This window comes from Marmota marmota, unplaced genomic scaffold, assembly GCF_001458135.2.
Source record: "Marmota marmota marmota unplaced genomic scaffold, marMar, whole genome shotgun sequence".
NCBI classification, from domain to species: domain Eukaryota; kingdom Metazoa; phylum Chordata; class Mammalia; order Rodentia; family Sciuridae; genus Marmota; species Marmota marmota.
Window position 1 is genome coordinate 15573729 of NW_026000242.1, and position 21720 is coordinate 15595448.

At 33.7% G+C, this 21720-nt stretch overlaps 1 protein-coding gene across 1 annotated transcript in view; it reads right to left on the reverse strand.

Annotated features, from left to right (window-relative positions):
• The window catches only part of Cul5 (cullin 5), an 83824-nt gene that overhangs the window by 10260 nt on the left and 51844 nt on the right, over window positions 1-21720 (reverse strand). The window contains exons 8-13 of the mRNA XM_048795616.1: window positions 17548-17641; window positions 16265-16395; window positions 15731-15838; window positions 6154-6233; window positions 2705-2837; window positions 2094-2225 (exon numbers count right to left, since the gene is read on the reverse strand). Of these exons, the coding sequence (XP_048651573.1) occupies window positions 2094-2225; window positions 2705-2837; window positions 6154-6233; window positions 15731-15838; window positions 16265-16395; window positions 17548-17641 (678 nt within the window). The remainder of the gene's footprint in view (window positions 1-2093; window positions 2226-2704; window positions 2838-6153; window positions 6234-15730; window positions 15839-16264; window positions 16396-17547; window positions 17642-21720) is intronic.

The following is a 21720-nucleotide window of genomic DNA, read 5'->3' on the forward strand; positions in this document are numbered from 1 at the left end:
GCCAATGCTGAACATTCATTATATACAGAGGTATAAAAACTTAGTGAAACAAAGTTGTTGACATAAATGAGAAAAGTGGTAAGTTGCATGCTAGAAATGGATCCAAACTTAAATGGGTATGCCATCTCTTCAAGGCACAGAAAAGATGTTTATTGTACTGGAAGAGAGTAAGCAACTGCTATTAAACTATCTTCATTTTAATGATAGCTTTATTGAGACACATAAATCACCTCCCATAAGATTCATACTTTTAAAATGTAGCGGATTTTAGTATATTTATAGAGTTGAGCAACCATTACCTCAAATCTTAAGAACATTTAATTACTCTAAAAACAGGCCCCATGTTTATTTAGAGTCACTTCTCATTTCTACTTCTGGCCCCAATTTCTGCAAACCACTGAAAGTACTTTTTTTGTCTTTGTAGATTTGCCTACCCTCACATCTCATTTTAATGGAACCATATGACATATGGTTTGTGACTGGCCTCTTTCACTTCAGCATTATAATATTTCCTAAGTACATCCAAATTCTAGCATGTGTCAGTACTTCAATTCTTTTATTGAAAAGTCATATTCCACTGTTTGGGTAAACAACATTTTGTTCCTTCCTCAGCTTATTAACATTTGTCATTATTTCTAAATAATAATATAAGGAACATCCATATACAAAAATTTACATGGATATGTGTATATGTCCTCATATCTATTGAGTAGAATTACCTAGCTGTGAAATTGCTTCATCAAGTCTGTTTAACTTTTTGAGGAACTATCAAACAGTTTTCCAAAGTGGCTGCCCCATTTTAAATCCCACCAGCAACTTACCAGAGTTCTAATTTCTCTTCTTTCTCAACATTTGTTATCACCTCTATTTTTTATTTTAGCTATTATAGTAGGGATAAAGTGATATATCCAGTGACTTTGATTAGCATTTCACTAATGATTACTAATGCTGAGCATGTTTGTGTGCACTATTGCCCATTTATTTATCTTCTATAAAGCAATGTCTATTCACAATCCCAGATACTTGGTTTGCTAAGGCTGGAAATAGCCAAATTTGAGGCCAGCAAAAGGGCCTGAGGATATAGTTCAGTGGTAAGATGCCCTTGAGTTCGATCCCCTGTGCTGAGAAAAAAGAAAAAAAAATCTATTCAAATTCTTTGCCCATTTTTAATTGGGTTATTTGACATTTTGTTGTTATATTTTAAGAGTGCTTAAAATATTCTAGATACAGTATCAAGAGTTAAATTATAAAATATTTTCCTAATTACACTTGATGAATTTTTGAAATAACTTTATTTTGTTTATTTAGGTTTTTTTTTTTTTTTTAATGTGGTGCTGGGGATCGAACTCAGTACCTCACATATGCGAGGCAAGTGTTCTACCACTGAGCCACAACTCCAGCCCTGATAAGCTTTTTACAAAGAAAACAAATACTTCAATATAAAAAGTTTCTTGTGTTTTAAATTGGTGTACTAAAAACATATTAGTTTTGCTATTTTTCATCTTCCTATATAACAATAAGAGTTTTGACAAAAAATTTTTAAAAGTCACAGAACAATCATTATTTTTCCATCTATGCTCTTTCACTTAGTATGTTGCTACTTATCTACAAACAGCTCTATAATTAAGCATTTAGCATTAAAAATACCTTAAAAATGAAATAATTTACTGGGTGTGGTGGTATATGCCTGTGGTCCCAGCTACTCTGGAAGCTGAAGCAGGAGGATTACATGTTCAAAGCCCTGTCTCAAAATAAAAAAAGGCTGGGGAGGTAACTCTATGGTAGAGCCCTTGCACAGCATGCACAAAGCTTGGGGTTTAATCCCAGGTATCACAAAGAAAGAAATTATTTGTCCTGTGGTCTATTTAATAAGGTAATTTTTAGCAAGAGTGTATACAAAAGGGAATAAAACAGTAGAAACAAGGGTGCTTTACTAACTTCATTAAGAAAATGTACTTTAGTAGGTATCACTTTATTTTACAAGATATTCTGTTCTTACTAAAAGATCACTATTTCTTTAACATTACCAATATCACCACAGATATGAACCATGTGCGATATTAAAAACCAAATATTTAAAAAAATTTACTTACTCTTAGCCACTCTACCATATTTTCTTCAATTTCACTATCGGCAGAGATGTCTAATATGAGACGTCGTGTCAAGTGAGCTTTGTGATACCTCATAAAAACATCTTTGTTTTGTACGTATTTAAGTACCAAGAGCTGCACAGAAAGCAAAGATACTTTCAATTCTTATATATTCTTAGCCATCTGTCTCATTTAGGCCTTTCCATATCCCCTAAATGTCAAAATTCTGAAATCTATATAAGCACATAAAAATAGAAGCCTACTAAATTATTTCTCTGAAAAATCAGTTCTGATATACGTCACTGATTCAAAAGTCAGCAAATTTGAGACTAACAAAATAACCTCTTAGTCTTAAGAAATACCAGTTTTTCAGACTTTACATAAAATGCAACAATATTTTTTCACATGAAAATCAATGGTTCTTTCCCAATTTTCTTTTCTACTTATCTTTAGCCTTCCCTTTTTTTTTGGACACTAGTCATCTCTGTGATCCTTTTTATCTATACTTGTCCTCTAGCTTCACTTCTTTGCTCCCTGGCTTATTACAATTATGCTAAGCAGATAATAAAAGAATGAAAGCAACTAGCTATCAGAAATAGAAAAAATTTATATACCACTTCTTTAAGCTTTGCTTCAATCTCTTCAGAAGTTAGTTTTTTGCTTAATGGCGTTTTTCTTAGCAACATGTCACAGTAATTGGCAAGCAACTCAGGGCATTTTGATTCTGGTTGAGTTTTCAATCCCACTCTGAAAAACAAAAGCAGATGATGAAAAATGATTAATATTTGCAAAGTTTTTTTTCTAAAGTCAATTTTTTCAGAAACTAATTTTTTATGTTGAACAGCAAAATTCTTATGTGCAATAATCTAGGGATCAGGACTGGGGTTAAGGTGAGCAAGATATCTACAGTGCATAATTTAAGGAGGCATTCACTCTTGGGGTCCTGTAAATGCCACCCAACTCCTACAGGACCCTGAGAACAAGAAATTCCTTAAATTTTACCCTCTCAGTACCTGTTTGTTTAACCCTAATTTGGGCTTGCAATGATCTTTATTCAGATACTTTTATTTATATAGATACAAAGATTTATTCATATATCTGCTAAAATAGGAAAAACCATGTAAGTTCTTGGATAATTATAACCTAACATTCAAATTTTTTCATTATTAATGTTAAGATAAATCCATTACTTTCCTTTTTGAAATATATCTGTATTCTGTAGTGATGTGATAGCTACCAATAACCATTTTAAATATTTGCCAAGTTTTTTTCTAAAGCCAATTTTTCTAAAGCCAAATTTCTCCTAAACAATGAAAAATTTATATATTTCCCTTTTCTGAGGAAATTTGAAAACCAGTATCATACTTTCATGCTTGAAGTCTTGCATTTATTCTTTTTTAAAAAAATATTTATTTATTTGTAGATAAAAATAAGTAAAGATACTGTGTGTTTGTGGTACTGAGGCTCAAACCCAGTGCCTTACACATGTGAGGCAAGCACTTTACCACTGAGCTACAGCTCCAGCCTTGCATTTATTCTTTATTCTACTTCTTAAACAACATTTGTAAGTAAACAAATTCAACATTTTAAAATTTCTCGTGCATACAAAATTCAAGTGTTATTTTCAAGGATTGAGTGATCTATATTATTATCAGTATATATATATCATCAAAAACCAAAATTATATTGTGTGTACATAAACATAAAATGTATGCAAATGTCTATTTTTACTGGATACATCAACTCTTTTAATTTTTTTTAATTAAAAGAAATATTTTGCCTGTAATCCCAGTGACTCAGGAGGCTGAGGCAGGTGGATCGTCGCACTTCAAGGGCAGCCTCAGCAACTTAGTGAGGCCCTATCTCAAAATAAAAAAATAAGGGGTGAAGATGTAGCTTGGTAGGAAAGCTCCCTGGAGAATGTGGGGAATGAAACTCAGGGCCTCATACATGCTGGGCAAGAGTTGTATCACTCAGATACATCCTTAGTCCCTGGATAAGTAGACTTTTTTTTTTTTTTTAAATAATTTTTTTTAGTTGTCAATGGACCAACTGATCGATCGATCTATCTATCTCTGTATAGTGCGGAGGATCAAACCCAAAATAAATTTTTTTAGTTGTCAATGGATCTTTTTATGTAGCTTTATTTTTATTTATTTTTTATTTATTTACTTATATGCAGTGCTAAGGATCAAACCCAGGGCCTCACCCAGGAAAGTGCTCTATCACTGAGCCACAACACTAGCCTCCCTCTTAATTTGATGAATTAAATTGTATCTTCTCCCAATTATGCCTTTTTTGTGGGTGGGGGAATGATGGGGATTGAACCCAGGCCCATGGGTGTTCTATCACCAAGCCACACCTCCAGACCTTTTTAATTTTTTTGAAACAGGGTCTCACTCATTTACTGAAGCTGGCCTCGAACTTGTGTTTCTCCTATGTCAGCTTCCCCTATCATTGGGATTACAGGTCTATGTCACCACGCCCAGCTTTTTCTTACCAATTATGAATCAGCATCAATTCTATTTCTACTTATTTTAATAATGTCTTTGTTCTGAAAAATCTTCATCATGTAAGCAAGCAGATGGGACTAGAATAAATTTTTCTTATGACATCAATTTTTTCCCCAGTCATTTGCTTAAAAAAATAATGTTGACCTAACATTAAAATTTAATTTTAACAATTCATATTTTCAATAATGACTAATTATAAACTACCAAACTTGCAAAGGCTCTGATAGCTAACTCATTAGAAATTCATTTTCTATACATCAGTACCACATGGCAAATACCTTCTTAGGCAATCTGGAGGCTTTTCTATCCACAGGCAAAACACTATGGTATGAAGGACAAGAGGTATTCCTTTCTTTACAAAGTATGGAGGGCTAATTGTGGAACAAGTAGAAAAGAAAAACTGCTATATGATAGTTCCATCAGAGCTCAGTTTTAGAAAAAAGTTGACACAGAAGTTCAAGATTAGGAACTGATTTCCTTGAAAGTATCCACACATAATATATTCATTCTCTAGGAAAATCTTTCTGTAATCCTCAACATAGGCATATCCCACTAATAATATGATAATTGGATATCCATCTTTTCAAATCTTTTGCAGTGCAGATGCCAAGGTCAGGCATGAACTCCTGTGATAATCCAACTGCTATGGGAAGGGGGTGACCACTTTAATCCAGTTAGGAACAGGGCTGGTTCAAGGTCGAGTTGCAGTTCCTGCTAACAATCTGTCTACCTCTGGTTAGCCCCTGAATTTAAGGAATGTTCCTCCTTGGTTTTCAATTAAGGTTCCACCGGGTTTTGTCTCTTCAGTCCTGTGTGACCACCAAATCTCTCTATTGCCCTCCAGAAGCATTGCTCAGTCTGGGCCAAACCTTCATTTTCACGTACTATTTCTCTTTAAGGAAACAGTTCAAATTCTCAGTTAACCTCTAACAGGTTTTCTTACCTTCTGTTAAATTTCAATCCTTTCATCACAGCTGCTTCTGCAGCTCTTTGATAACATTAAAATTACTATTTTCTGTATTTACGTAATCATTCTAGTTGTTATCAGTGGCAGCACTGGTTTTTCACTTCTCAGAAGTGAGTCACCCAAATAACCTGAAAGCTAGTAAAAGTTTATTCTCCTAGAACATCACCTCCCCTACCTCTGAAAGCCACAATACCTATGTTCTGCTATCTGGGTCAGCTACTGATATTCATTTTGCTCCACAGAAATTTTTTACTTTAATCTGGAGCTAAAAGATATGGTAATCTCAGAATCTGAAAATACAGAGAATTCAGCAATCCTCACTTTTGGGAAACTATCTTGAAGACACAGGTTCACATATGTAAAATGACAACTGTACAATATTATTCCTCTGTTGCATTAAAGGTAGAAGCAAACCATTAGAAATAGGTGCAGGATTACTTAAATAAACAAGGGCACACCCACCAGACAGAATGCCATGGTACTATTAAAAATAATGAGATTATAAAAAAACTTACAGCTTATATCATAATGGTGAGCACAACTGAGAACAAATCCCCTAAAACCAAGAAAAAGATAAGGATACCTGAATTCACCATTGACATTCATCGCTGTACCAGAATTTCTAGTAAGAGCAATTGAGCAAGAAAAAGAAACAGAAGACATCTGAATTGGAAAGGAAGTGGTTAAAGTACCTATTTTCAGATGTCATGACCTTGTGTATAGAAAATCTAAAAGAACCCATAAAAAAGCCATTAGGGCTAATAAATGAATTTAGGAAAACTGTATAGTACAAAATAACATTTAAATCATTTATATTTTTATATACCAGCAACAAATAATCTGAAAGAAATAAAAGAAGACCTAAATAAACAAAATGACATCACATTTTCATGGTCTGAGAGACATAAAATTAAGATGTTAACAGTACCCAACATAAGCTACCAATTCAATGCATTTCCTATCAAAATTCCAGGAGCCTTTTTTTTTTTTCCCTACAAAATGGAAAAACCAATCCACAAATTCATGTGGAATTGAAAGAGAACTCAAATAGCCAAAACATTTGGGGGTGGGGAAGGTGGAGCATTCACATGTCCTGATTTAAAAGCTTACTAACAATGCTATAGTAACAAAACAGAGTGGTACCAGCATAAGGACAGACATATAGACTATAGGAATTAAATTAAGCATACAGAAACAAACATAAATCCATGGCAAACTGATTCATGGTAATAGGGCTAAGACCATTCAATGGATGCAGGGACAACTTAATATCCACATGCAAAATAAAGAGGAGATATATATATATACACACACACATACATATATAGATAGATCTATATCAATATATATAATATTTATTTCTCTCTCTACCACTGCCACCCGCTGCTTTGGTACCATGGATTGAACCCAGGAGTGCTTAACCACTTAGCCATATCCTCAGCTCTCTTTTTTTATGTTTATGACAGAGTCTCACTATGATGCTTTAGGCCTCATTAAATTACTGATGCTGGCCTTGAACTTGGCAATCCTTCCACCTCAGTCTCCTGAGTCGCTGGAATTACAGGAGTGCACCACCACACTTGGCTAGACCTAAACCAAAAAAATCTTAGAAATGTAAAGATGAATCTTCATAAACCTGGATTTAGGAATGAACTCTTAGATATGAAAGCATAAGCAAAAGCAACAAAAAAAAAATTGTACAGTAGAAAATAGGATTTCATTGAAAGCTTTTGTACAACAGGCTGATGGTGTAGCTCAGCAGATTATTTGCCCACCATGAATAAAGTCCTGGGTTCAATATCCAGCACAGAGAAAAGGAAGATGAAAGAAAAGCTTTTGTGCAGGAAAAGACAATTAACTATAGAACCCAAAAAAATATTTGCAAATTATCTATCAATAAGGATTTGATGCCAAAATACCTACAAGCACATAAAAAGATGCTTAAAATCATTAGTTGGTATTAGGGAAATGCAATTCTAACCACCAGACTCCTTATACATTACTGATAGTGACTGAACTGTTTAAACATTCCTATGAAAAACAGTATGGCAGTTCCTCAAAAAGTTAAATATAGAATTCCCATATGAACTCATTAATTCCACTCAGAGATATATACCCAACAGAAGTATTCAAGAAGTGCATGCACACGATACTCATGTTTCTAAGCAACATTACTCAAAATTCACAGAAGGGGAAAACACCCCAAATATCCATGGGATAGGAGGAAAAAAAATTATGGTCTAAACCATGTTATAAACATACCACAATATTATTTAGTCAAACAAGGGAATGAAGTACCAATACATGTTTGGAGGGAGAGCTCTTGAAAACAATGATACGGGGCTGGGATGTGGCTCAGCAGTAGAGCACTTGCCTAGCATGCTCAGGACCCTGGGTTCGATCCTCAGCACCGCATAAAAATAAGTGAATGAAATAAAGGTACTGGGTCCAACTACAACTAAAAAAAAATAAATACAAAAAAAAAAAAACCCAAATGATAAATGAAAGAAGCTAGACACAAGGTCACATATTGTGTAACTTCATTTACACAAAATATCCATAGAGACAGAATGCAGATCAGTGGTTTCCAGGGGCTGGTATGACGGCAGAATGGAAGAAATTGCTCTGGAAAGTGTTTTACTTGAGAGTGTTAGAAATATTTTGGAACTAAATAGAGATGATGGTTGTACAATATTGTGATTGTACTAAATGCCACAAAATTGTTCAGTTTAAAACTTAAAATGTCTATTTTTAACTTGTTTAAAGTTGCTTCAATAAATTTTTAAAAAGAACAAGGAAAAAGTTCAACTTGAGAATGAGCAGAAAACTTGCATTATACCAATCTTCCTCCAGGAAGCAATTATAAACTCTGGAGATTTTTTTTTCTTCCCAATAAACAACTGCCATGAAGACAGTGAATAGTGATCCACTATAGGTAAATCTCTAAATAAAGTTACACTTTGAAGAAAGTAATGGTACTGGTTAAATTTCCAAAAAGTAGACAATTTTGCTTTGAGGAAATCCTATCAATGCCACCTGCAGGGAAGCTAAAATTCAGATTGAAATCTGCACTTTCTGGCAGAACAATCAGGACAGTTCAAACAACCTAACAGGAACCATTCTGTGCAACATATCATTACACATTCAGGATAAAATCCAACACTTCCAAAGATGCAAAGATACATGGAAATGTTATGTATATATAAGAAAGGCAGTCAACAGAAATCTAGGATAATTTGAAAATCCAAATATAGGGCTATCAATTGTAATCCACTGAACAAAATAGGAAATAAGTCCCTACTAATATGATAAATCACTGTACAAATGAAAAATCTGATGAGGAATGGAATCTTTTATTTTGGTTTGTATATTTTTTTTATTTGTTCTAGTTAGTCATATATGACAGGAGAATGTATTTTGACACATCATACATAAATGGAGTATAACTTCTCATTCTTCTGGTTGTTTATGATGTAGAGTTATACAGGTTGTGTAATCATATATGCACATAGGGTAATAATGTCCAATTCATTAATGCTACCATCATTCCTTTATCCATTGCTCCTCCCCGCCCTTCAGTCCCCTCTGTCTAATCCATAGTACCTCTAAGGAATGGAATCTTTACATAGTTTTAAAGTACTACCCAAAAATATAAAGAGAAAAAAGAGTACCTTTGCAGCAGGAAGATCCAATACATATCAACTTAATGAAGTGACCAAAGTAAAGTCCAGTAGTAGAGTAAAACAAATCATGTTCCTTCAGATAAGAACAAAGTTTCACTTTTTTTTTTTTGTTTGTTTGGGTATTAGAGATTTAACCCAGGGGTGCTTCACCACTGAGTCACATCCGCACATCCCTAGCTTTTTAAACTTTGAAACAGGGTCTCACTAAGTTGCTTAGGGCCTTGTAAGTTGCTGAGGCTGGAGTCAAACTTGAGATCCTCTTGCCTTGGCCTTCTGAGTCTCTGGGATTACAGAGATGCACTACTATGCCTGGCACAAAATTTTACTTCTGCCAAAGATGCAAACCTGAATCTCATTTATAGGAACCATCAGATTAACACGACCTAAGGAACACTATAAAAAACTGGCCTGTATTCTTCAAAAGGATAAGGTTACAAGAGTCAAAGAAAGAGCTGGTTTCTGACCAAAAAAGATCAAAGAAATATGACAACATAAAAACAACACATAATTCTGTATTGAATATCTTTGCTGAAAAAACATTTATGGTCAATTCATGAAATTTAAATGGGTCTGACGATTACACTGCAGTATGTATCATAATTTCCTGATTCTGGAAGTTGTTTTGTGATTATGTTTACACTAATATACTGAATGATAAACAATTTACTCTCAAATGATTCTAGAAACAGTATTTTCAGTATTTGCTATGAGAAACAGATAATAAGGGCACAGTAGTTATGACTTTATGCATATATACACAGTTGACAACTAGGAAGAAATGAGTAAATTCCCTGAAAATCTAACTTAACCAAATAACTAGATTAACTGCAAAATCTGAAGACCTTTTATCTACTAAAGAAATTGAACTCATATTAAAAAAAACTTTCCACTAGAAAACTTCAGGCCCAAATGGTTTTACTTACGAATTCTACCAGACATTTAAGGAAGAAGTAATACCAATTACACTAACTCTTTCAGAACATACAGGAGAGAGTAACTTCCAATCCTTATGAGGCCAACATAATGATACCAGATATTATAAACATTATTAAAAAGTAAACCATAAAAGCTACAAAGACCAGAAAGAAAGGCAAATCCTTCATGAACTGGGAATGAATTGGGGTGGGGGGAGAAAAAAATTATACCACCTAGATTCAAGATTTACTATAGAACTATACTAATCATGATTATGTGATAATAGCCTAAAGAACCCAAATAAATCACTGGAACTGAACAGAAAGCCCAGAAATGGATGACCATTTTAAAGTCACCTAAGGTTTTTACGGAAAGGTAATGTATTGGGGAATGGAAAGTCTTTTCAATAAATGGTCTGAAGCCACTTACTAACCATATGGTAAACAAAAAGTAAACAAAAGAAATTTAATCTCTAACTTACAACATACACAACCATTAATTTAAGATAGATCTTAGATGTAACTGTAAAAGCTAAATTATAAAGTTCCTAGAAGAAAACAAAGAACATCTTCATGTCCTAGGGTTGAAGCAGAAAAAGATTTCCAAGATACAGAAAGCAACAACAACAACAAAAAAAAGAAACACACACACACACACACACACACACACACACACACACACACAATTGCTTAACATCAGTAACATGAGGGAGAGGGGTATCAAAACTATAATGAGGGCTGAGGCTGTAGCTCATTGGTCGAGCACCTACCTCACATGTGTAAGGCACTGGGTTGGATCCTCAGCACCACATAAAAATAAATAGATATTGTGTCCAACTACAACTAAAAACAAAATTTTAAAAATGTGAAAAAAAAATCTATAATGAGATACAACCACATACATCTGGAATGACTAAGATTAAAATGACATTATCAAAACACTGATGAGAATGAGGATCAAATGGCACTTTCACACTTCGTTGGTGAAAGTGTAAAACAGTACAATCTCTTTGGAAAACAAACTGTTACATTCAAAAATGGAAAAATCTCAGACAATGCTGAATGAAAGAAGTTTTATATACACAAAGCACATATTGTATGATTCCATTTATATGAAGTCTTATATTAGACAAAACCTATCTATACTGAAATAATTAGACCAACAGCTGCCTCTAAGAGGAAGTAGGGTGAGACTTACAGGGAATAGATATGAGGCAATGATCTAAGATGATGGAGATACTGTATATCTTAATAGGAGTATGCATTTGTTAAATTTGGCCCAATTATACACTTAAGACATATGCAAATGTCTATGTAAATTTTACCTCAAAACAAATATCAAATTTAATTAATGAGTTCATGCTAATGTGTTCAAGGAATAAGATTATCAATGTACGAAACTTCTTTAGAAATTCATTTAAGAAGTTGTCTGATGGAGGGCAGGGGGTGTAGCTCAATGGTAGAGCACTTGCCTAGCACATATGAGGTACTGGGTTTGATCCTCAGCACCACATAAAAATAAATAAATAAAACAAAAGTATTGTGTCCATCTACAACTTAAAAAAAAAAAAGAAGTTGACTGATGGATGTATGTAGGGAGATATATATTTGGTAAAGCAATTATAGTAACTTAACTCTGAGTTTGAATCTTTCACAAAAAAACACTTGAGTATAGGAGAGTAAGGAAAATCTATATAATCACACATAGTTATCACAAAGATGTAGTATAATGTTTCATATATTTCATAATTGCTAAAAGAGAATGTGACCTATGCCCTTCACATGTCAATTACTATCATACAACAAATGACTCAGATGTCTTCGGTTGTTTTTTGGGGTTGTTTTTTGGTTTGTTTTGGTACTGGGGATTGAACCCAGGGGCACTTTATCATGGAGTCATATCACCAGCCCTTTTTATATCTTTTGAGACAGGGCCCTTACTAAGTTGCTGAGGCTGCCCTCAAACATGATCATCCTGCCTCTCAGCCTTTCAGATTGTTGGGATTACAGGTGTGTACCACTGCACCTGGCTCAGATGTCTTCTACTGTAATACTATTCAACCTATGTAGATCAAAAAAGTAAAAAATGAAAAGATTAAAATAAAAAAACTCTAATTACTTTTCCTTAAAAAAATGTCATTTTTCAGGGCTGTAGTTGTGGCTCAGTGGTAGAGTGCTTGCCTAGCATGTAAGGCNCCCCCCCATTTTCAAGCACACTACACTCTCCTGGTCATTCTCCTTCCTCCTGCATAAATGATGGTTCTTCATTTTTCTAACAACTAAATATCAGAATGCCATATTCTCTTTTCAATCTTCACTCATTACTTTGGTGACTGTAGGCAGTATTAATGATTTAAAAATCGCCTACATACTGGAGCTGCAAAAAATTATTTTTCCAATTCTGCTCTCTCCCTTAAACTCAAAATTTCCACATGGATGCTTAACAGACATTTCAAAGTTAATTTGTTCAAAACTGACTGTCTGATTTCTCTGCAACCATATCCCCAAAACTTATTTCTCTGAAAGTCTTACCCATCATATTATGTTATTTTAAATATTCAGATTAATGAATCTGAATGCCATGCTTTAATGGTCTCTATCACCTTACACATTTAATTCATTAGCAAGTCCTGTAGAGTCTTTTATCATAATATGATCTTAATCCCAGTGATCCCTTCTCTGGGAATATACTCAAAGGAAATAAAATCACTATTTTATTAATTTATTTTTTTACATCACCACTTTATAAAGATATCTGCACTCCTTTGCTATTTGTAGCATTATTCACAATTGCCAAGAGATAAAAACAACCAACCTAAGTGTCCACTGAAGGATAAATGGATAAAGAAACTATAGTACATATATAAAATGGAATATTATTCAGCCCTAAAAAGAGTGACATCTTGTCATTTGCTACAACATGAACAAACCTGGAAAATACATGCTACGTGAAATAAGCCAGACAAAGAAAAAAATCTTGCATGATCTTACGTATATGTAGAATAAAAGTAAATTAAAAAATACAAAGGTACAGAACAAACAATGGTTATCAGAGATGGGAATGGGGAGTAGAGCAGGGAGGAAATGGGGAAATGCAGGTTAGAGAATACAAAGCAGTGGATATACAGGATAAGCAAGTTTAGAGACCTAACAATGTACAACATAAGGATTACAACTAATAACATATTACTGTATATAGGACTCAGGCTAATGAATTCATTTTAGCTGCCTTTGCTACTAAAAAATTAAAACATGTGACACAGTGGATGTTAACTGAACTTCACTCAGCAACTTTTTACTGTCTATATGTAGCCCACAATGTCATGTTTAAACTTAAATATACACAACTAAAAAATGAGAGGAAGGAAGGTGGGGAGGGAGGAAAGGAGGGAGAAAAGGAGGAGGATGGAAGAAAAGAGACATTAAATTTGAGAACTCAATAGGATGTTAGAGTTAGTTAGTAAGACGACAATGGCCTGGCATAACATCAGTGTGGACAGAGATTAGCACTCTAAGAACATGATTTAAAGACATGCGTTTGGGGGGTGGGGGTCAGCCAAAGCATCTCTGAGAAGTCACTTTTAGAGGCTATTGTCCCTTTTATCGTTAAGTCCCAAGCCACACAGCTAGTGAAACACATTTTGCCAATTCTCTTTGACATTCCCAGACTTTTTCCATTGTTCATATCTGTATCTGTACCTTAAAGGTGTTTTTTCTAAAACTGGAAATATGTGCAGATTAGAAAATGCCAGAAAATCAACACTTTCTTGGTGGGGTAATTTGAACCCCAAATTCAAACCCCACAGTTTTTAAAAACTTTCACAAAGTTTCCTTGCAGGATTAAGCTATAGTTGCTCATTGCAGATATGACAAAAAAGAAAAAATGTGACAAAAAATATGACAAAAAAGAAAAAATTTTGTTGGCTACAGTTCCTTCTATCATCTTCTGTTTTCACCTGTGCTCCCTCAATTTTCCAAATAAATTACTTGCATTTAAAAAAAAAATTAACCACTTTTGACCACCTCTCCATCACTGTAAGTCTCCAACATCATTTATTTGATTATCTCGTGTTCTTGCTGCTTCTATTGACTTTCTTCACTTTTTAAAAAATTTCCCCAGTAGTCCTGTTAATATGTAAGCCAGGTCCTATGACTCTCTTCAAAATCTTTTGATGACTTCCCATCCTACTCACTAAAAACCAAACTCCTTACAAGATCTGGGATCCTGTGTGACTTCATTTCCTACTATTCTCGCCTTCACTCCCATCTACTCTGGCCACAATGACTTCTGCTGTTCCTGGATTATGATATGTTATTTTCCTTCTTAAAGCCCTTGCATCTACTGTTTAATCTGGCTGCAACACTCGCCCCTTGGTCAGTCCCATAAACTTATTCCTTTCAGTCTCAATTTAAAGCTCACCACAAAAGCCTCTGTAGAGTACTTAAGACTTTAAATCACCTCATCACCTTCACATTCCATTAATTATTTCCCTAATTATGTTCTTAATTATCTAAAACAAACAAAGAGTGAGGGAAAAAGTCAACTAGAGAAAGCTGATTGTCCTTTCAGAGTCACAGGAAAAAAGTCAAATTTGGAAAGTAATAAAAGGTAGTTGAAGAGGGGACAAAACAAATAGCAATTTTTCATGATAGGTTTATGACATTTAAAAAGTATTCTCAGGACAATATGATGTTTCATTATCTTTGCCCCACGCTAGTGAGGATGGGAAAAGATGGTTCATTATGCAAATTCTTCCCTGGGAAGCAAAGACAAAGGTGACATTACTCTGGAAGGAGTCTTATAAGAGGACAAAGAATGGAAGAATCAACTCTGCATGTAATGAGCTGGAGACAGGTGGCGTATAACAAGGAAGTTCCAGATGAAGTATACATTGAATTAAGTCTTTGGAAAGATGAATAGGAATTCAATAATCAGCAATATTCAAAAACAGGACAACATTCCTGGGAAAAATGAAGAAGAGAATAATTTTTTAAAAAAATATTTATTTATTTATTTATTTTTAGTTATTGGCGGACACAACATCTTTGTTTGTATGTGGTGCTGAGGATCGAACCCAGGCCGCACGCATGCCAGGCAAGCGCGCTACTGCTTGAGCCACATCCCCAGCCCAAGAGAATAATTTTTAAGCTAAGTTCTTGTTCAGAAGGATATCCAATGCTTACCAAAAAATCACCAAACCAAATATAATAAATACACTATGTTCACTAAAGAAAAAAATAGAGTTGCTAGGTTTTTAGTTTGAGATTTAATAGCATGATAATTAATGCTTATTATGCCAGGCACAGTGGTGCATGCCTATAATCCCTCAGCTCGGGAGGCTGAGGATCGTAAGTTCAAAGCCAGCCTTAACAATTTAGTGAGGTCCTGAGCAACTTAATTAAAATAAAAAATGTTTTTAAAAAACGGGTCTGGGATGTGGTTCAGTGGTTAATTATCCCTGGGTTTAATCCCTGGTAACAAAAAGCGAAACAAAACAAAACAAAGCAGTAATTAAAACAGAAGCACTTTTAATATAAAATGTCAATATACAGAAATGGATACCTTATCTCTTGCAGTAAGAAATCGTGGATCATCCTGAAAAGCTTCTTTGACAAGTTTACTAAATCTATTGAATAGCGTAAGCAACTGTTCAACATATTTCTCAGAGTCCTGAAAAAAAAAAATGTTTTACATTTAACTGAGTTTAATAATGGGATTCACTGTGACATTTTTGTACATGCATATATTGTACATTGTTCATGTCCCTCTATCCTAATTATGTTATCCTAATTACTCTCTCCCCAACTTCTTTCTATTCCCAATTTTTCTAGTCTTTTCCCAGTCCTTAAGTCTCCTTTCTACTTTCTGGCCTTCTTTTTAAAATTGAGTTTTAAAAGGAAAATAATTATACAAAAATGAGAAAATATAATTTTAATATAAGACTATAGTCTTAAAACTAGGGAAATTTTTTTCTTAAAAATAAAAGGTGTTCCAATATTACTATTTTGCCATTTCAATTATTATTTTAAATACTTGATCCTGCATTTAAAAAATAATCTTGATATACTTCTATCATTGCCACTGGAGAAAACTTACAGTAGTAATAGTTTCAGCAGCTGCTACCATATCTGCCAATCCAGCACTAATGATATGTTCTTCCAAGTCTTTCAACATTGGCTCTATCCCATTAGGAACTTTGTCCATCAATGAAAACATTAAATGTAACTCTGAAAGGACAGAACATACTCATATAATTATTTTATTCACTAGAATAAATTTTCTCTGATTTACATAATGAAATGCCTGTGGTAATAAGAATTTGGAGAGATATTAATTAGAAGTTTATAAAGGTAATAGTATTGTGTGAGTACAATTAGTTAGGAGTTGTAATTATAACTTCCTGATCTATCTTCTCAGTTTGACAAAAATTATTTTTAAAAAATATAATTAAACATTATTACCCTATGTACATATATAACTATATGACTGATGTGATTCTACACCATGTACAACCAGAAGAATGAGAAATTATACTCCATTATATATGATGTATTAAAGTGCATTCTACTGTCATGTATAAATAATTAAAACAAATTAAAAAATATCTAATTAAAAGTGATCACAAACTGTAAAACCCAATTCCATTTGACCTCCCATGACATTTTTTTTTTTTTTGGTGGTGGTGCTGGAGATTGAACTCAGGGCCTCACACATGCTAGGCAAGCACTTTACCACTGAGCCACATCCCCAACCTGAGATAAAATATTTTTTATTTTAGAAAGCATAAAAGTACCGAAGTTTAGACAGAAGACTAGTACATTTCATAAAGTAGTTGTATTACTACATATATAGCCATATAATTAAAGGGTTAAAAAATTACAAGTAGTAAAAATTATAAAAGAAATATGGTAGAGATAATAAAAAACTGTATTCATAATTTTTCAATTCACAAAGCACTTTTTCCTGTTATATATCACTTAATTGACACAAAAACCTTAACAGCACTGATTAACACTAAGTATAAATCCTTTATTATAGAGAGTTCAACATGGATCACACCTACTTTACTTATACTGGCATATAAAATTCAAACATTTCACTTGTGCCAATGAGTAGCTTTCTCCCTACCCACATCTCCAGTATTGGGGATTGAACTCAGGGGCTTTCTACCACTGAGCTACAAACCTGCCTTTTTAGTTTTTGAGACAGGTTCTCACTAAATTGCCAAATCTGATCTCAAATTTGAGATCCTCCTGTCTCAGCCTCCCAAGTAGCTGGGATTATAGGCATGTGCCATAGCACCTGACTGAAATGCAACTAAAGATTAAAGGGGACCTTGCAGTTAAACACAGAAAAGTTTTATGTGATGTTTTACCTACTTTCAGTTTCATTTCGCTTGATCATGCCTTGGCACTCTGCTAAGATAGTCTCTTTAAATGACGTCACCAGGGCATTTACACAGCATTCCATGAGCTGAAACACAGTAAAAATTAGTCATGGCTACTCTAATTTTCATAGCACTAATCTATCCAACACACAAAATAAACCATGTTATTCAATAGAAAAAAATTAAGTAAACTAAAATAGATTTTACTTACCTTTATTATAGGATTATTGAGGATGGATACTTTATCCTAGTTTACCAAAGTATATTTCTCTCTAAGAATAATGCTATAGAACTTAGGTTCTCTTTAGAAATTTTAACAAAAGTCCCCAAGGAGGGGAGAAAAAACTAAAAATATACAAAAACAAAATTAAAAAAACCCTTTGATTAATTTATCCTATTTGGAGAGAACCTATACTAGAATTAGATTCTAAAATATAGTGACATTCATTTAACAAACTATTACTGGATACCTATCACATGAGTGGGCATCAAAGATATGTTTAGAAGACACAAAAGAGTAAGATATAACCCCTGTTCTGGAAAAGATCACTATCTAATTGAAGGTGAAAAGGAAAACCTAAAGTGCTCCCACAGGATAATATCTAAATTGGATCTTGAAAAATTAGTATAAGTCCTAAAATTAACTGCGAATTCTAGGGAAAAGAAGGTGCACATGGAAGGGAAGACACAGTAGAAGTCGGGAAAGGAGGGAGGGAACCACAAACATTAACAAAAACCTATGGTTTGGGATTTTATTCTACAGCTAGGAAAGAAAGAACCAAGAAAGGTTTAAACAGAGGATAAAAATAATGAGATTCTCATCTCCTCAAGTCACTGTTACAGATCCGTGTCACAAGAGGAAGGCAGGTGGTATGCAGTAGGTGCAAAAGACTGGTAAAATACTTCAAGTAAGATGGTGTCTAGAATTCTCGGAGGCCATCAGGAAAAATCCCCTAAAGGGAGCAAAAGATATCCACACTATTCCTGCTCCTTCCTTGTTATGCAATTACTTATTCCTCTTGAAGGGATCAAATAAAATAGGCTGTGAGTTCTGAAGTAAGATATCTTAAGGCTGATTATCTGTTTTTCAGAAGAGATACATCTATCTGTATTAGGGGGGGTAAGTATTTTTGTCTTAAAATTCTTTGTTAAAAATTCCTCTCTTGGGGCTGGGGATGTGGCTCAAGCGGTAGCGCGCTCGCCTGGCATGCGTGTGGCCCGGGTTTGATCCTCAGCACCACATACAAACAAAGATGTTGTGTCCGACGAAAACTAAAAAAAAAATAAATATTGAAAAATTCTCTTTCTCTCTCTCAAAAAATTCCTCTTGGAATCGATATAATGTTGATAATTACTTAATTTGAATTTAATTAATAAGTCATAATTACACTATTCTTCCTATTTTAAAAAATGTTTTAAAATTTTCCTTTAATAAAAAAGCGTTTTTCCTTCAAGGTTCTCTAATCCATGTATCTATCTCATTTCTGTCCTACCAAAAAATATAGACTTGAAATGGTTGAGAAATTCTTGCCTTGTAATGTGGGAAGCTCCTCCAGTCTATATTAGCTCTGGAATATGCACAAGTGAACACCCCTACCCTTCTGCAGAAAAACCTGAATGAGAACGGGCAAAGCTAACTGTATGTAACTACTGGAGGACAAAGAAAAATTGCAATTTAAATAAATTTTAGGCCTCAGTCTCTGATCTGTTTTCTATTTCACTGAAAATTTTCACCTTGCATATTATCCTGGTCAGTCCAAATTTTTCAGATTCCAAAAATGTCGACCACTGTTTCAAACTGTTTGCTGTGGAATCATGCTTTCTTTCTTTTTTTTTTTTTTTTTTTTTTTTTGTGGTGGTGCTGAGAATTGGCCCATAGCTCAGAACATGCTAAGCAAGCACTCTACCACTGATCTATACTCCCAGCCCTTTTTATTCATTCATTTTGTTTTTTAGAGACAGATCTTACTAAGTTGCTCAAGCTGGCCTTGAACTTGGGAACCTTTTTCCTCAGCCTCCTCACAAAAGAAATACAAACAGTGCCTCAGAAGTATGCCACTATGCCCAGCATGAAATCAGTTTCAATGGCTGTAACCAGTTTATTTACTTTTATTTATTTAAATGACACAGAACAGGAAAAAAAAAAAAAATAGAACACATCACACATTGTAACAACAAAACTTTTGTTTCAGATTATGTGCAAATGAACAAAGAACAGTAACCTGAAGTACAAAATGTATTTCTTATTGTGGATTACAATGAGGATTAAAAGAATAAACTGACAAAATATTGAAGAAAAATACACAGAACTTGGTAACTGTTTAGATAAAAGGCATTAGGGAAATAAAAGGTGTTGAAGTAGTTTTCAGCTTGAAGGGTTAAATAATTATTATAGGTAGGTTTATGAGTGCTTACTATACACTAGGCATAAGGCTAAATTCTTTACATCTATTATCTAATTTAACAAGCACGACCACCTTATGAAACAGCTATTTAATTTATGTAGACATAGGCTTAGAGTGGCTAAATAACTTGCAAACTTTACACACTTAGTTCATAAGGACTAGAGCTATAATTTGAGGTTGGGTATGTAAGAAAAGCCTTCAACTTCTTTTTTTTTTTAACTATACCAATAGAGTATGTATGTATTTAGTAATGCCTACATGTTCAGAACTGAGTTAAGTGTTTCAAGGATTTCAGAAATAGAAAAAAAAAAACCAAAACGGTTCACACCCTCTATGATTCTATAGTCCAGTTGGGAACATATAATTTGGGGAGGTTAGATGAGTACTGGAAATTGAACTCAAGGCCTTGGGATGCTAGGCAAGCACTCTACCACTGAGTTACACTGTCAATTCAGGAACATATAGTTACATACCTGAAAACGTGCTTCATATATACTGATGAAAAGAAGTTCAATTTTACTAACAAGCAAAGAAGCAGAAATAGATGCATTATCATTACACCACAAATTCACAAGGACAGAGACCATACTCCATTCACAGCTATATAGTCATGGCCTTGCAAATCGTTGGTGCTTGATAAATAACACAACAAAACAGTCTATAATTTGCTACTAAATCTAGTGCAGAAACAACAGATACTGTGGGAATTCAAGTAAGAGGAAAGTGATAAATGCTGAAGAATCTGGGATACTTTATTACAAGTGGGTTATAAAGATACTATTAACATGAGTCTAAGAAAAATAATATAGAATGAGTTATATCAATGAGTAAATATTCCTCACTGAGTACAGTGACTCTTGCTGGACAGAATTAAATTAGAAAAACAGGTTAGGGCAAAATTCTGAAGAGTCTTGAAAATCAGTGTAAGAAATAATGATACTATGATTTTTAAACAAAGAAGTAAAATAGTAAAAATGATGTTGTGAAAGATCAGTTTAACTCAAAAGAAATACAAATGGTCAATAAGAACAAATATGCCCAGCCTCATTAGTCATTTTTAAATGCACATAAAATCATTTTTAATCTATGATTCTGGGAGACTGGCAAACATATACTGACAAAACCCTAATCAGCAGATATATGGATACAGAGGTACACTCTTGATGGGAGTAAAAATTACAAGATTCCTCAAAGTCATTCTGGTATTACAGAGAAATTTATAAATGGCTGATATCCTTTGTTCAGTAATCTCATTTTCAGGAGATTCCATTCCAAGAGAATGCCAAGTATGAGGAAAGAGGCATACATAGAGATATTAAAAAAGAAATAGACATATAAAGATATTCCAGGAAGTAGTACTTATAAGAAATAAATTATAAACAATAAAAATTGCCATTATTTAGGTATATTACAGTGTGGATAGACTGTAATAGAATTGTGTGGTGTAAAAATGCACAATGTCATATATTTCTGTTAAAATGCTAGAACACAGGAAGGAAGGAAAACAAATATTTTAGAGGGAAGAAAGTAAGAAAAAAGAAAGAAGAAAAAACATAAGCCAAACAAGTATGACACAATGATACTACTGGTAGAATCTGGAGGCTGGGTATGGGTGGGTAAGGTTCACTATACTATTTTATCCCCTATGTAAATATTTGAAATCTTTCACAACAAAGCTTTTTTTAAAAACATAGAATAATTATAGTATAGATTCCTGTATATTGAAAAATCCTTCAGAAGACTATTTTATCTATGCAAAA